This window comes from Rana temporaria, chromosome 4 (genome assembly GCF_905171775.1).
Source record: "Rana temporaria chromosome 4, aRanTem1.1, whole genome shotgun sequence".
Lineage (NCBI taxonomy): Eukaryota > Metazoa > Chordata > Amphibia > Anura > Ranidae > Rana > Rana temporaria.
The window spans coordinates 297,023,604-297,038,065 of record NC_053492.1 but is presented as its reverse complement, the minus strand read 5'-3'; the positions used below and the strand labels follow the sequence as shown (position 1 = coordinate 297,038,065).

General features: G+C 44.5%; 1 protein-coding gene across 5 annotated transcripts in view; it reads left to right on the top strand.

The window, feature by feature from the left end:
• The first annotated feature begins 646 nt into the window (after positions 1-646).
• BCLAF1 (BCL2 associated transcription factor 1) overlaps positions 647-14,462 on the top strand; it is a 58,442-nt gene continuing 44,626 nt past the window's right edge. For 2 of the 5 annotated variants that reach the window (XM_040350489.1, XM_040350488.1), the window contains exons 1-5: positions 648-778; positions 9,546-9,659; positions 10,927-11,838; positions 13,499-14,125; positions 14,211-14,380. In XM_040350489.1, the coding sequence (XP_040206423.1) occupies positions 9,568-9,659; positions 10,927-11,838; positions 13,499-14,125; positions 14,211-14,380 (1,801 nt within the window). In that variant the 5' untranslated portion in view covers positions 648-778; positions 9,546-9,567. Of the gene's footprint in view, positions 779-7,119; positions 7,165-9,545; positions 9,660-10,926; positions 11,839-13,498; positions 14,126-14,210; positions 14,381-14,462 lie in introns of all 5 variants that reach the window. The other 3 variants (XM_040350491.1, XM_040350492.1, XM_040350490.1) reach the window with 3 other exon arrangements.

The following is a 14,462-nucleotide window of genomic DNA, read 5'->3' as shown; positions in this document are numbered from 1 at the left end:
CTTAGGCAGCCCCTCCCTTTAGGCGATCTCCAGGGACATGTGACAGGTACCAGGAGATCGCCTGTCTACTCATAGAGCACAGCGCGACTCGCGCATGCACAGTGAGTGCCCGGCTGTGAAGCCGAAAGCTGTCACGGCCGGGTGCCCACACTATGAATGGAGGCGCTGGCCGGAGAGGCAACTTTTTGTAGCTGCTGACTTTTAATTAACACGAAAAGGCTGGAACTCCCCTTTAAGTGATTAAATTAACACAGTGTTGTATAGCAAAAAATGGCCTGCTTATCAAGGGGGGGTGATCCTACCAGGGCTGAAGCCGTTAAAGAAGTATGCAAGCACAAACTGTAGGTACAAACAGCTGCAGCTTTTTGGTCCATGTTCTCTCAGACCAGTAGTAATATGTTGAATTTCTAAAAAACATATTTCCAGTTACAGCAGTGTGACATTTTTGATATGTGACCACCATCCTGTGCCCCTATTGGCCCGTGAACAGGAAACTCCAACTGTAACAGGTAGCGAGAAGAATCCTCAAACGTCTAGAACCATCAGAATCCAATCAGACATTGCCACCAAGTCACATGACAGCACGCCGTGCGCCGCTTGCAATGGGAACAGAACACAGCTCCTTCCTGTCCAGGTCATGGGGTGCCCGCCCCCTCACCTGTTCTACTTCCGGTTCTCTGAGTTCCTCTCACATTGGCCTCCTATCGGGCCTGAGCTTAGAAGAGGAATGGCGGTGTATTGGCTGCGGGAGCGGGTGTGAGGTGCGCACGTCTGTCAGGTGTGTAGGCTCTCTTCTCCTGCTTAGGATGAGCGCTGTGCATGGGGCTTTGTATGCAGCCATCTTCTAGTATATAGGCCTCCACCTCACGAGCAGCGTACACGGGTTGTATGCTGAGCCCAGACTCTCCCCTCACACTCCCATGCAGCCCAAGTGATTAAACGTCGCTGGTTTTCTCTCACGATTTGTCTGTCATTTCCATGCAGAGGTCATACTTCTTACAGACGGGCCGTATCACATCAAGTGCTGCCTTTTAGTGCGCCCCTATGTACAAGTGTACCCACTGACACTGAGCCTATGTGTGACCATGAGGTATTCTTTTCCAGTAACTATCTTCTTAAAGCGAAGGTTCACCCTAAAAACATGTATATAACATTGCATTCTGCATACTTCCAACATTTACAGTATGCTGTTTTTTTTTTTTTTTTTGCTGTACATACCGTATTATTGCTATTTTCCACCCGGCTTCCGCATACACACTCCCGCGGGAGTAGGCGTTCCTATGCAAAGGCGCAGTGTCATGTGGGACTTCACCCAGATTGACGTCCTGAGAAAAACTTCCCCTCGGCGGATAAGGCGCGTCACGAGTTTCCCAAAGTAGCCGAACTGCGAGTCGGCTCTATACGGCGCCTGCACAGTCAGCTCTACACGGCTCCTAGTCGGTGCGCAGGCGCCGTATAGAGCCGACTCGCAGTTCGTCTACTTTTGGAAAATCGTGATGCGCCTTATCTGCAGAGGGGGAAGTTTTTCTCAAGACGTCAATCATCTGGGCGAAGTCCCACATGACACTGCGCCTCTGCATAGTAACGCCTACTCCCGCGGGAGTGTGTTGACCCCGGAAGCCGGGTGGAAAAATGCAATAATACGGTATGTACAGCAAAAAAAAAAAAACGCATACTGTAAATGGAAGTATGCAGAATGTAATGTTATATACTTGTTTTTAGGGTGAACCTCCGCTTTAAAACTCCACAGTGTTGCAGATCTATAGTCACTGCAGTAATGTGACGCCTCCAGATGTGTTGTATACATTCTCCCCTCCACCAGATCCTACCTTAGTAGAAGAGTCAGCAGGAGGAACCACAGTGCTGTGGTGAGGGAGCATGTATAACACACATCTGGAAGAGCACATGACTGCAGTGACTATAGATCTGCAACACGGCAGAGTTTTAGGCTATGTTCGCACTAGCCTGAACGGTATTACCATGCAGGTATGTGCAGTACCTTGTGTATTTCAGTGCATCATGCTGATTTGTTTTTTCCTAACTTGGGGGAGGGGGATTTATTAAAACTGGAGCACTCAGAATCTGGTGCAACTGTGCATGGTCACCAATCAGGTTCTTTTAATGAGCGACAAAGCTTTACGCGCGTTTAAAAGCGCCCTGCTAGCGGACGAAATGCGCAGCAAATCCACCCATAGCGTCGGCGGTAAAAAATAGCAGAGTTTTACCGACGACGCTATGGGCGGCTCAGTGTGAAAGGTCTAAGGGTCGGATCAGCTCCGCCTGAAAAACTGACAGGCGAACCTGATCAGACAGCCCGTGTGAAACTGGCCAAGCAGGGAGATGGCTTATAATAAATGTAAAAAACAGTTTTTTCTTGAAAAATAAATAAAATAAAAGCCATTACAAGAAAAGGCTATATGAAGCTATTTAAACCAGCCACCCCACACTCACCATTAGGCTAAAGGCGCCAGATAACGGCTGCAAACACTTCCTTCTCTACTTTTGGAAGGAGATGGACGGGCAGTAAAAACAGGCAGGAAGTCCCATTAGCATTGCTGGTTTTCTTCTTGTCATACCAACGGCCACCACAAGATGGCGCTAGATCACTGAAGGAAGCATAGGCCTGCAGAAGGCCGCGGCCTCATTTGCTGGCACGGAGGCACATGATCGCACGGGCGGTGTCAGCGGCGCATGGAGGCACAGGATACCCCAGCTGTGGCGCTCTGGGTTTGTCGGACACTGTGTGTATATATACACACACTCACAATCCGAGGTTCCTGTGTGACACAGTTAACAAGCATTTTGCAAGACGAGCAATGTATTTAAAAAAAATCCTGACACGGTTTGCGAGTGTTGTCTTGCAAAACGAGCAGGATTCAAGCCAAAGCAAAGTGGTGTGCAGTACCGCGTTTGGCCTAAGGTGGGGGGGCTCCAGAGCCGAACTACGCCGTTTGGAGCTGCTCGGAAAATCTTGGGTATACTCCGTTCCTGATCCTTTCCGAGTTCAGCCAAGGTGTCCTCGACACTTCCCTAGTGTTTACGAGGCTCTCCGGCGTCCCCCACCTCTGGCCGCATGCGGTATTGCATCCCATTGAAGTCAATGCGGGAACAAATTATTTTCATTTCCATGGGCTTCAATGGGAAAACTCACTTTGATATGCGATTACTTTGGATTGCGAGCATACCCCTGGAACGGATTATGCTCGTAATCCAAGGTTTCACTATATATATATATATATATATATATATATATATATATATATATATATATATATCTTTTCCTGGTAGGGTGGCGTGCGCATGCCCTGGCAGCACAAGATAATCAGAGGGCGCCAGCACCTGTTGATCGGCGAGGAAGAAGGCAGGTCACAGAGCTTTGTCCTGTCAGCAGAGATGTCTGTTTTTGTCTCCCTGCAAAGCAAGGAATTAAAACCAACACATCCCCTAGTGAAAGCACCTCACCGTATACACTCTGCTTAGGCACACTTTCATCGCCCTAGATGTTAACCCCTTCCCAACCAGCATCATTAATACAGTGCATGGTTTTTAGCACTGATCACTGTATTTGTGTCACTGGTTCCCACAAAGTGTCAGATTGCCTGCCATACTATCGCAGTTTTGCTATTAGTCGCTAATTGCTGCTATTACTAGTATAGTTACATAGTTAGTCAGGTTGAAAAAAGACACAAGTCCATCCAGTTCAACCACAAAAAAAATAAACAAACAAAATAAAAAACACAATACAATCCCATACACCCAACTCCATACCCACAGTTGATCCAGAGGAAGGCAAAAAACCCCAGCAGAGCATGATCCAATTTGCTACAGCAGGGGAAAAAATTCCTTCCTGATCCCCCGAGAGGCAATCGGATTTACCCTGGATCAACTTTACCTACAAATCTTAGTACTCAGTTATTTTATGTACATTTAGGAAAGAATCCAGGCCTTTCTTAAAGCAATCTACTGAGCTGGCCAGAACCACCTCTGGAGGGAGTCTGTTCCACATTTTCACAGCTCTTACTGTATATTAGTATATTAAAAAAAATCCAATATATACAGTATCTCACATTTTTGACAAGTAGTAAGTGTACAGCTTGTATAACAGTGTCAATTTGCTGTCCCCTCAAAATAACACCCAGCCATTAATGTCTAAACCGCTGGCAACAAAAGTAAGTACACCCCTAAGTGAAAATTACCAAAGTGTCAATATTTAACCCTCTTGGGCATGGAGTTCACCAGAGCCTCACAGGTTGCCACTGGAGTCCTCTTCCATGATGACATCACAGAGCTGAGGGATGTTGGAGACCTTGCGCTCCTCCCCCTTCCATTTGAGGATGCCCCACATATGCTCAATAGGGTTTAGGTCTGGAGACATGCTTGGCCAGTCCATCACCTTTACTATCATCTTTAGCAAGGCAGTGGTCATCTTGAAGGTGTGTTTGGGGTCGTTATCGTGTTGGAATACTACCCTACAGCCCAGTCTCTGAAGGGAGGGGATCATGCTTGGTTTCAGTATGTCACAGTACATGTTGGCATTCATGGTTCCCTCAATGGAACTGTAGCTCCCCAGTGCCGGCAGCACTCGTGCAGCTCCAGACCATGACACTCCCACCACCATGCCTTACTGTATGCAAGACACACTTGTCTTTGTATTCCTCACCTGGTTGCTGCCACACACGCTTGACACCATCTGAACCAAATACGTTTATCTTGGTCTCATCAAACCACAGGACATGGTTCCAGTAATCCATGTCCTTAGTCTGCTTGTCTTCAGCAAACTGTTTGCAAGCTTTCTTGGGCATCATCTTTAGAAGAGGCTTCCTTCTGTGATGACAGCCATACAGACCAATTTGATGCAGTGTGCAGCGGAGGGTCTGAGCACTGGCAGGCTGAACCCTAATTTCCTATATATTAAGGCTAGTAGCATGAGTATTACAAATAGCCAATGATAATTGAGAGCGTGACTTTCCACTTTAAGCTTTGACAATAAAACCTAGAAACTGATTGGTTACTATGCACAGCTGCTCTGTTCACATATATGCAAATCTGATGCTTTATTAACTGCATCTGATTTGCATATAATGTGAACTGTGGCCCAAAGAAACTAAAGTGCATCAAAACCTAGAAATCCACATTAAATCCGCTGTCTGCTTTTCTTTTTAGGGAGGTTTCCCTTCACTTCCTGTCCTGTAGACTCGCTCTTTCTAGGCTATCCTTACAATGTGAGGGAAATCACTTCTTATGCTGACCATACACTATACAAAAAATCTGCTGAAATTCTGTCATTTAGACCAGGGGTCGTTGACCCCTGAGCCGCGGCCTTTCTGCAGCCGGGGCTGGCGTCTGGCTGGCATGGCTCACCTGGGCAGGCAGCATGAAAGAACCAAGCAACTGGCATGATAGAGCTTGATGGAAGAAGTGGTTGGGCAAGCAGAGATGACTTCATCTCTCTCTGACCCCCACATCACCACTCTTCCGCCCTCACAGCCAGTGTTCTGTCAGCCTCAGTGTCGGAGGTGCTGCATCATCTCTCACTGCCTGCCCCACATCACCGCTCTCCTGCAGCTTCTCGCTGTGAGAAAATGGAGCATAGAGCTCTTGTTGTTCAGCGGAGCAGATCCCCCCCGACAGATAATCAGGAATGGCCAAGGGTGGAGCCTGAGAGTGACACCTTCTTCCAGGTGAGACTGGCTGCAGAATGAGGAGGGAGACATCCTGCTACATACAGAGGGGCAATTCCACAGAGATGTGACTCCCTGTGTGTGGGAGTACAGGTGGGGTGTGCTAGGACTTGTATTTCACCCCCCTCAGCTGTCTGCCTGACATATTACAAGGGGGGCTCCATTGACAGTGCTTGCTGGGTGTCTGTCAGTGATCACACTGAAAATGCTAAGTGTCTGGCTGTCCCTGGGGTCTGATCTTCTGTGCCTGGGAGCAGAGTGTAGCCAGTGACGGCACAGCTTCAGATCTACATGGGGGGTTCAGACCAGTATGGCAGCCAGGCACCTGGCATTTTCAGAATGAGCAATGACAATCTCCATATTCCTCTCCATTCTACAGCCAAAACCGCTGATGCTATTCTGAACAGGGAAAGGCGCATTTAGAACCGACCACTGCACAGAGGCCTGCCTCTGTGCTAAATGGACCAGTGCTGCCACCAATGCAGTGATGGCAGGCAGCATGGCAAGTGACATTCCACATCCGGTGACAGGTGATATGGCAAGTGACATGCTCAGGGCTCCCACCGATTCTGCATTATGGTGAGTTGAACTATTTCATTTATTACTACAATGTAATAATAATAATAGAAATAATCCGCTTCAATCACCCTGACACCATATCAAGCATTGTACCGTGGTGATTGAAGCGCTAACGCCAGCCATTGCCTTCAAAAAATCGTTTACACCCGTGTGGACCCCACAGTCCTTGGCACAATTTTCTTCCATGTGGCCGGTGCCAATTAATGGGCACAAATCGGTAATCGGTTGGGAAGTTTTTTTGAGCCGAAAAAACGAAGGACAAGTTTGGAAATGTTCTGCGAACGATAATTTTAAAGGTTATTGTGTTTTCCAGCCAAACTGTTTGCACTAGGTATATGTGAAAAAAAACAAACAAACGGATTCCTTTATGCCCATTGAATGATTTATCGGGCCTTTACATGCACTGTCACTTGCTCTCACAGCCAAATTTTCCGAAAATGTGTTTGAACGATTTTTCGTATAGTGTATGGCCAGCATTAGTGATCACAGATACAAGTATCCCAATTGTGAGATTTCCTTTTTCTGCTTTGGTGGCACCTCACTCACAAACAGAGAAAAAAAACATTTAGAAGGGAAATTGAAGGAAAAGGTATTTAGAAAATAAAAGACGAACCTTTACAACCCCTTTAAATTTACAACAGATTTTCTTTACTTGGAGTTGGATTGTTGAATATTTGTGTATGACCCTTGAACCTTGTTATAAAACATGCATGCCGAAGTTGAAAGCATTATTTGTTTCCTAGTTTGTTTTTTTGTGGTAAGTGAAGAAGACTGCAAAAGAAGCAACGTTTTGCAATGCAGAATGAGAAAAACATTTTTTTGGGGAGATTGTTCATATTACTATATTTATTTTTTACAGATGATTGTCAATATATAAGTATATATAGAAGTCAAGCTCTAAAAGGTGAGTTAAAGCAGGGGTTGACAAATTTGCTTGGAATCTAGGAGCCAGCTAAAAAAGTTAGGAGCCAGAAAACGCGCCCCGTCGCGACGAGCTTGCGCGCAGAAGCAAACACATACGTGAGCAGCGACCGCATATGTAAACGGTGTTCAAACCACACATGTGAGGTATCGCCGCGATTGGTAGAGCGAGAGCAATAATTCTAGCCCTAGACCTCCTCTGTAACTCAAAACATGCAACCTGTAGAGTTTTTTAAACGTCGCCTATGGAGATTTTAAAGGGTAAAAGTTTGACGCCATTCCACGAGCGGACGTAATTTTGAAGCGTGACATGTTGGGTATCAATTTACTCAGCGTAACATTATCTTTCATACTATTAAAAAAAATGGGGATAATTTTACCGTTGTCTTATTTTTTAATTAAAACAAGTGTAATTTTTTCCACAAAAAAGTGCGCTTGCAAGACCGCTGCGCAAATACGGCATGACGGAAAGTATTGCAACGATCGCCATTTTATTCTCTAGGGTGTTAGGATAAAAAATATATATAATGTTTGGGGGTTCTAATTAGAGGGAAGAAGATGGCAGTGAAAAATTACATTAGAATTGCTGTTTAACTTGTAATGCTTAACTTGTAATACCAACGGCCACCACCAGATGGCGCCAGCTTACACATCTGGTGGTAATAACTTGTAATACCAACGGCTCACCACCAGATGGTGCCAGCTCAAAAAAAAATAAAATTTTTTTTTTTTTTTGCCCCCCCTTCCAAGCCAAGTCGCCAGGACCCTATTTCTAGTCGCCATGGCGACCTGGCGCCCGGGATTTGTCGACCCCTGAGTTAAAGCATGGATACCCAACATGTCAAACTTTAAATTTGTGTGCGCCCGTTAAATGGTGACAGACAGTACCCTATATTTTCTATAGGCGACACTTCAAAAGCCCCTATAGGTAATAGGTTTAGCGTTACGGATGCGGTTTTGTGCTGGAATTATTGCTCTTGTGTGTGTGACGATATGTAACTTGTATCGCAATCGACGGTTTCATGCGTTGGGGGCCTCTGACGTATGTGTTTATATTCGTATGTGCCTATATGTGGGGGTGAGGTGGGGGGCTCTATTTGTTGGGAGGATATTTTATGTGCTTGGGTGTAAATTTAGTAGCGTGTAGGCAATGGGCAGCAGCGTAGCCACCCAAATGCATATCCACCTGACAGGTAAAATACTCCTGGCCTAACACACTTACAGTGCTATAGTTAAAGTGGAAGAAAAAACTATTCTTAAAATGTTCCCTCCCCCTTCTACATATATTGCCTAACCTGTATTAAAATAGTTGTGTGTATTCATTTTTAACCTGCTCTGGTATGGTCATGTGATCCCATAGCTGCGACAGCGGCTGATAATCCTGGGAGCCCATAGACTCCCATAGTCTGACTGGTGCTTCCTTCCCTGCAGCAACTGCTCACTTGTTATGGAATCTGGAGCTGGTGTTAGGTTTCAGTTCCACTTTAATGCCGCGTACACACGACCGTTTGTTTTTCATGACGTGAATTTTTTTTTTTTATGTCATTAAAAACGATCGTGTGTGGGCTCCAGAGCATTTTTTATGACGTGAAAAATGGGCATTAAAAATTTAGAACATGCTCTATTTTTTTGCGTCGTTTTTCACTTCGTGAAAAACGGTCGTGTGTTGGTTTTAACGACGTGAAAAAAACGTGCATGCTCAGAAGCAAGTTATGAGACAGGAGCGCACCTTCGGTAAAAGTAGCGTTCGTAATGGAGATAGCACATTCATCACGCTGTAACAGACTGAAAAGCGTAAATCGTCTCTCACCAAACTTTTACTAACACAAAATCGGCAAAAGCAGCCCCAAGGCTGGCGCTATCCGAATGGAACTTCCCCTTTATAGTGCCCTTGTACGTGTTGTACGTCACTGCACTTTGCTCGAGCATTTTTTGTTCATGATCGTGTGTAGGCAAGGCAGGCTTGACAAGAATCAAAACGAAAAATACTTTTTTTTCTAGACCATTAAAAATGGTCGTGTGTACGCGGCATAAGGTTTTTATCCCAAACCCCAAACCCATTGCTTTTGTTGGTATTGTGATTGGAGCTGTTTTTTATTTTTTTCTATTGAAGAGAGGCTGTAATCTGAAAATACTGTTGTAGGATAATTTTCCCCACAGTGGTCAGACATAGTGTACTCCTACATCCATAACTATTTCAGACCTGAAGGAGAACACAATGGGGAGTAGCACATATGGGAGCTAAAAACGAAGATATTTTACCAATTACTGTTGTGTCTGCCAGATTATATTTGCAAAGCAATGTGTGAAGTTTAGTTGCATCCACTATTCTGAGAATACAAACTCCTAATCTATTGTTTGCAGGGTTAGCAAGGTTGTTAAAAAAATGGGGAGATCAAATTCAGGGTCCCGCTCTTCAAGATCAAAATCTCGGTCATCTTCTCGATCAAGGTCGCATTCCAGGAAGAAAAGATACAGGTAAATCTGGGCTTTACTTACAATCTAGCAATATTTCTAGAGAACACATCCGCTAAGTGGTTTATTTGTATGAGTGGTTCTAAAATCCTCTTTTTTTTTTTTTTTTTTTACGTTTTAATGCATTAGGGTAAAACAAACTCCCCACTATCTTCCTTATTTCCCCACCCCCATATTCCTAACTGCATACCTGACTCCTCTCACTACTCCAGTGCTGTCCTTGCTGCAGCGCCGATCCAATCACTTCCAGGTCTCATCATAGATTACTGAGGGCAGTGGGAGCCATAGGCTGATGCTGCTGTTAAAACGCCTGTGAGGAGGGAGCAGGGGCTTGGCTTTCTGGTGCTATGGATGCCTACCGCCTGGCTCGTGAGCGCTCATATACGGGTGACCCCATAGTACACTGCATGCTAAGGAGGCAGGACCACTATGTGCATTATCATTAAACAGAGCAGGCAATTATAAACTCAAACAAAACGGATAAAATCCTCAAAGGCCTTGTTTATGTATATTCTTTTTCTGTAGCAAAATAATTGTAGGGGAGTCGCCGGTATACAGAAATATACTGGGCTACCCAAAATAAAAATAAAAAAGCTGACACGGACTGCTACACCCACTAAACTTCTGAACAAAAATATCCCAAAAAGCACACCAGGATAGTAAAACCTGTATAAAATCTATATCTTGTATTTCCAGGCGTATAGGTACATGCCTGATTAATTTAGATGACCCAGAAGAGCTCTTTTGCAAACAGTAGCCAATGCATTAATGATGCCAACTGATTCCCTTATACTCACTTCATGGACTATAGGGAGACTAGGGGAGTAGGGATGGTGGGCTTTAGCACAACCTTCAGACCCCTTTCACACTGCTAAAGCGCCGGCCGTTTTTGGCGTGCTTTAGTGGCAATTTAGCAGCACTTTTGCGCTGCTAAACAGGTAAAAAGTCAAGTTTTACATAATTTTTTAATCGCTTTGGAAGCGCTGCCCATTCATTGCAATGGACAGGGGCGTTTTTGGGAGCGCTATTTATAGCGCTTCCAAGCTGCCCCAAAGATAGTGCTCTGGCCCCTGCAAAATTAAGCTTTCCTCGGTTGTTTAGGGTTCTGGCGCACACTAGATAACAGGTGCCTGAATTCATGCTCCTTTAGTTTTGTAGAGTTGTTTCCTTTCACCACATTACTTCACTTATAGAAGTTTGACTAAATATACTTGTCATTTAGCTTTACTTTTTAAACTGAGAACCTTTTTTTTTCTATCTAACTTTTAAGTTCCAGATCTCGGTCAAGAACATACTCCCGATCACGGAGCAGAGAAAGGGTTTACAACAGAGATCACAACAGAGATTTCCGTAGAGATTACAGAAATAATAGAGGAATGAGACGCCCTTATGGCTTCAGGGGAAGGGCAAGAGGTTATTACCAAGGAGGTGGTGGCAGATATCATCGTGGTGGTTACAGGCCAACTTGGAACCGTAGGTATTCTCGGAGTCCTCAGCGTGAACGGTCTCGCTCCAGAAGTCCAAAGAGGAGATCTGCATCATCTCAAAGATCTAGAAGCCGATCTCAGAAATCTTACAAGTCCTCGCCTTCACCAAGGTCATCAACGTCCCGTTCTTCTTCCCGTTATAGCAAGTCGCCAGTGACAAAATCTCGTACTTCTCAAGAGAAAACAAGACCAAAAAGTGCAGGGGCTGATAAATCAGAAAGTCCCACAAATGACAAATCTGGTGATGAGCATAAAGATGCATTTGACCCCTCTGAACCAATAGATGAACTTGGCAAACTTGATTTGCATGGTGAGAGCTGGGCAGGCCTGTCTGCATATGACAACAGTCCAAGGTCTCCTAGCAGTCCATCCCAGGTTGCCTCACCACCCAGCCAGAGCTCTTCCCAGTCTGACTGTCCCATCTTAAGTGTGGTCCACTCGGTTAAGGATACCTTGTCTCAGAATTCACATTCCATTGCCCACACCCCTGAAAGATCAGTCTCGGGATCTGCTGGCAATAGTTCAACACGCTACAGCCCTTCCCAGAACAGCCCAATTGACATCCCTTCTGAAAAGAGTCCAGCAAAGCCTGTGCTACCACCGCAGCCTTTACGTGACGAGGGGCACTCCCACTACTCTGTGTATACTGATGAAGGAGAACAAGAGACTTCTAAAGGCACAAAGATACCTAAAAGGTGAGGAATAAATGTCAGCCGGCTATAATCCCTCACTGAATATTTTGTCATGATTGTAATAATATAGGAATTTAAAGGGTTTGTAAAGCTTCGGGTTTTTTCACCTTAATGCATCCTATGCATTACGGTGAAAAAAACACCTTGCACTCTCTGGCTCCCCCGAGCCCCCTTTTTACTTACCTGAGCCCCGAATCTCCGTGGGTGCAATCCCGCGTCGTTCTCTCTATGGCTGATCAGCTCATAATTGGATAGATTGATAGCAGCGCAGCCATTGACTCCCGCTGCTGTCAATCAAATCCAATGACGCGGCTGCTAGGGTGCAGGGCAGAGTCATACACTCAGCGGCTATGCCAGTTGAGTGTATAACACAGGAGGCAACCCCGTAGGGAGAGAGCTTCCCAGAGGGAGCTAGCTCTTGCGGGGAGGAGCCGAGACAGCCGCCGAGGGACCCCAGGAAAGGACGTTCGGTTTCACTCTGTGCAAAACGAACTGCACAGTGAAGGCAATAATAATATGTTTGTTATTTAAACAAAAAAAAATGAACCTTTTAGTGTCCCATTTAAGGTGAACTTCAGGCAATCGCCTCCAAACAGTTGAAGTGCTTATTTGATCTTATCCCATCAACATTTCTGTCTAGTGGCTTCTGTATTTTTATTTCTGGCAGACAGCAGAGCTTGGAGAGTGACTTCACTTTCTCTCTTAGTTGAGAAATGCATTCCTCCCTTTGCCGGCATGCAACCACCTGTCAGTATATGTACATGCAGCAGAGCCTGATTATCCTAGTGCTGGCTCTGACCGTTTGTACGCTCCATCGGACAATTGTCGGGTTTTCCGCCAACAAATGTGGGATGGCATGTATTAAAATTTTACGCCAACAAATGTGTCTGGTCGGATTTTCCAATCGTGTGTACACAAGTACAAACACGCATGTCTTGAGTACTATTGTGCAGGAAATGGTAGGAGACGGCTATCAAGATATAGTCAGATATTTTTTTATTAGGTAATTAGAAATCCACAGCTAGACTAAGTTTTTTTTTTTTTTTTTGTATTTTTTGTATTTATTTTTTTTTTGAATTTTAGCTTTGTATGGTTTTAGGATTTGCTTGCATATTTTTAAATGTGTGTTCTCAAAGTGGATCTCTTGCCCCTAAAAAAGCGCGCCCCCACCAACTCTTCCTTTTCCCTGCTCAAAAACTGCACATAGCTCACTCTTGCAAGAAAATAAGCCAACAGCAATACTCACCCCATACACCACAGTCCTATGAAAGCTTGTGCTATGATCCTCCGCTCTGCAGTATTGGAATGTGGGCAGACATGCCTACCAATAACCAGGTCCCCTCCAGATCTGTGCAGAAATGATGTTGACAAGAGGGCCACCAGGAATAACAATTGGAGATCAGTATGAAGAATGGGGAGCAAGATTGTGAGACTGTGCATTAAGGTGAGTTACTGTGTATTCCCCTATCCTCTTGCAAAAATTATTTATTATTTTATTATTAATTATTATTCATTGGGGGGGGGGGGGGGTTGTGGGAGTTGAAGGCAAGTATGTCTTTATTTTTTTAAAGTTGCAGGAGTTGGACTTCTGGATATTTTATATTTTTTATTGTCCAATAAAGTTGCCAATAAACAGGATATTTTTTTTTTTAATGTTTTACAGGTATACCGATGAAGAACCAAGGTTATTTCCTATTGAACGAGTAAATGTTAGAGAGAGAGACAGTCAAAAGGAAAGGGTTTTAGAGAAGCCTAAAACGGAAACAACCAGAAGCTGGGGCAGTTCTGATGCTCTAGACTTCTTTGAAAAAGAGCCTGTTAAATCTCAATTCCTAACAACTTCTGAAAATGAAGAGGAAGTGGAGGATTATAGACAGTTTAGGAAGGCCGTGCTGGCCGATCAAGGGAAGGGTATTTCCTCTGCATCTCATTGGGTTTCTGAGGAGGAAGGGACAAAGTTAAAGTCCAAGACTCAGACAAAGGTTGCTAAAGAAGGGGAAAAGATTAGGGAAAGTAAGGGGCACAAAGTGTCCTCTAAAGACAGACATAAAAATGATGATCGAGATGATAGGCCTTTGGGTAAAAAAGATTCCAAGTCACCTGATCCAGTCATATCTGAAAAGGTAAAAGATCCATTTAGTTACAGTCTTTCATTACAGCAGAGTGATGAAGTGAAAGAAAATATATTATTTAGGGAGGAAAGTCCACTTAGGCTCAAGATGATAGCATCCGAGTCTCCACGCCCTGAGGTCAAGCTTCGGATAACGGCTGTACCACTTGATGATGCCAGGTAATAAGACTTGATTTTATAGGTGGACTGATTTTAATTTTATCTTTAAGCTAAGCATTGTTTCCTTTTTTGCCTTTTGATAAAGGCCTTCAACGCTAGCCAGTGATCGCCTGCTAGCCAGTACTCTTGTGCATTCAGTCAGGAGACAGAAAGATTTCAGATCCATCTTTGACCATATGAAGGTGCCCTTCTCCAGCAAAACATCTCCTGAATCATTTATCTACCATGTTGTGGCTTTAGTGCAGTTTGTCAAAGGTAAGAAAATTTGCTTGGCATATAAATCACTATCTGTTCAAATATTCTCAGTGATCATGATGGCAGCTAATGTTACACTTAT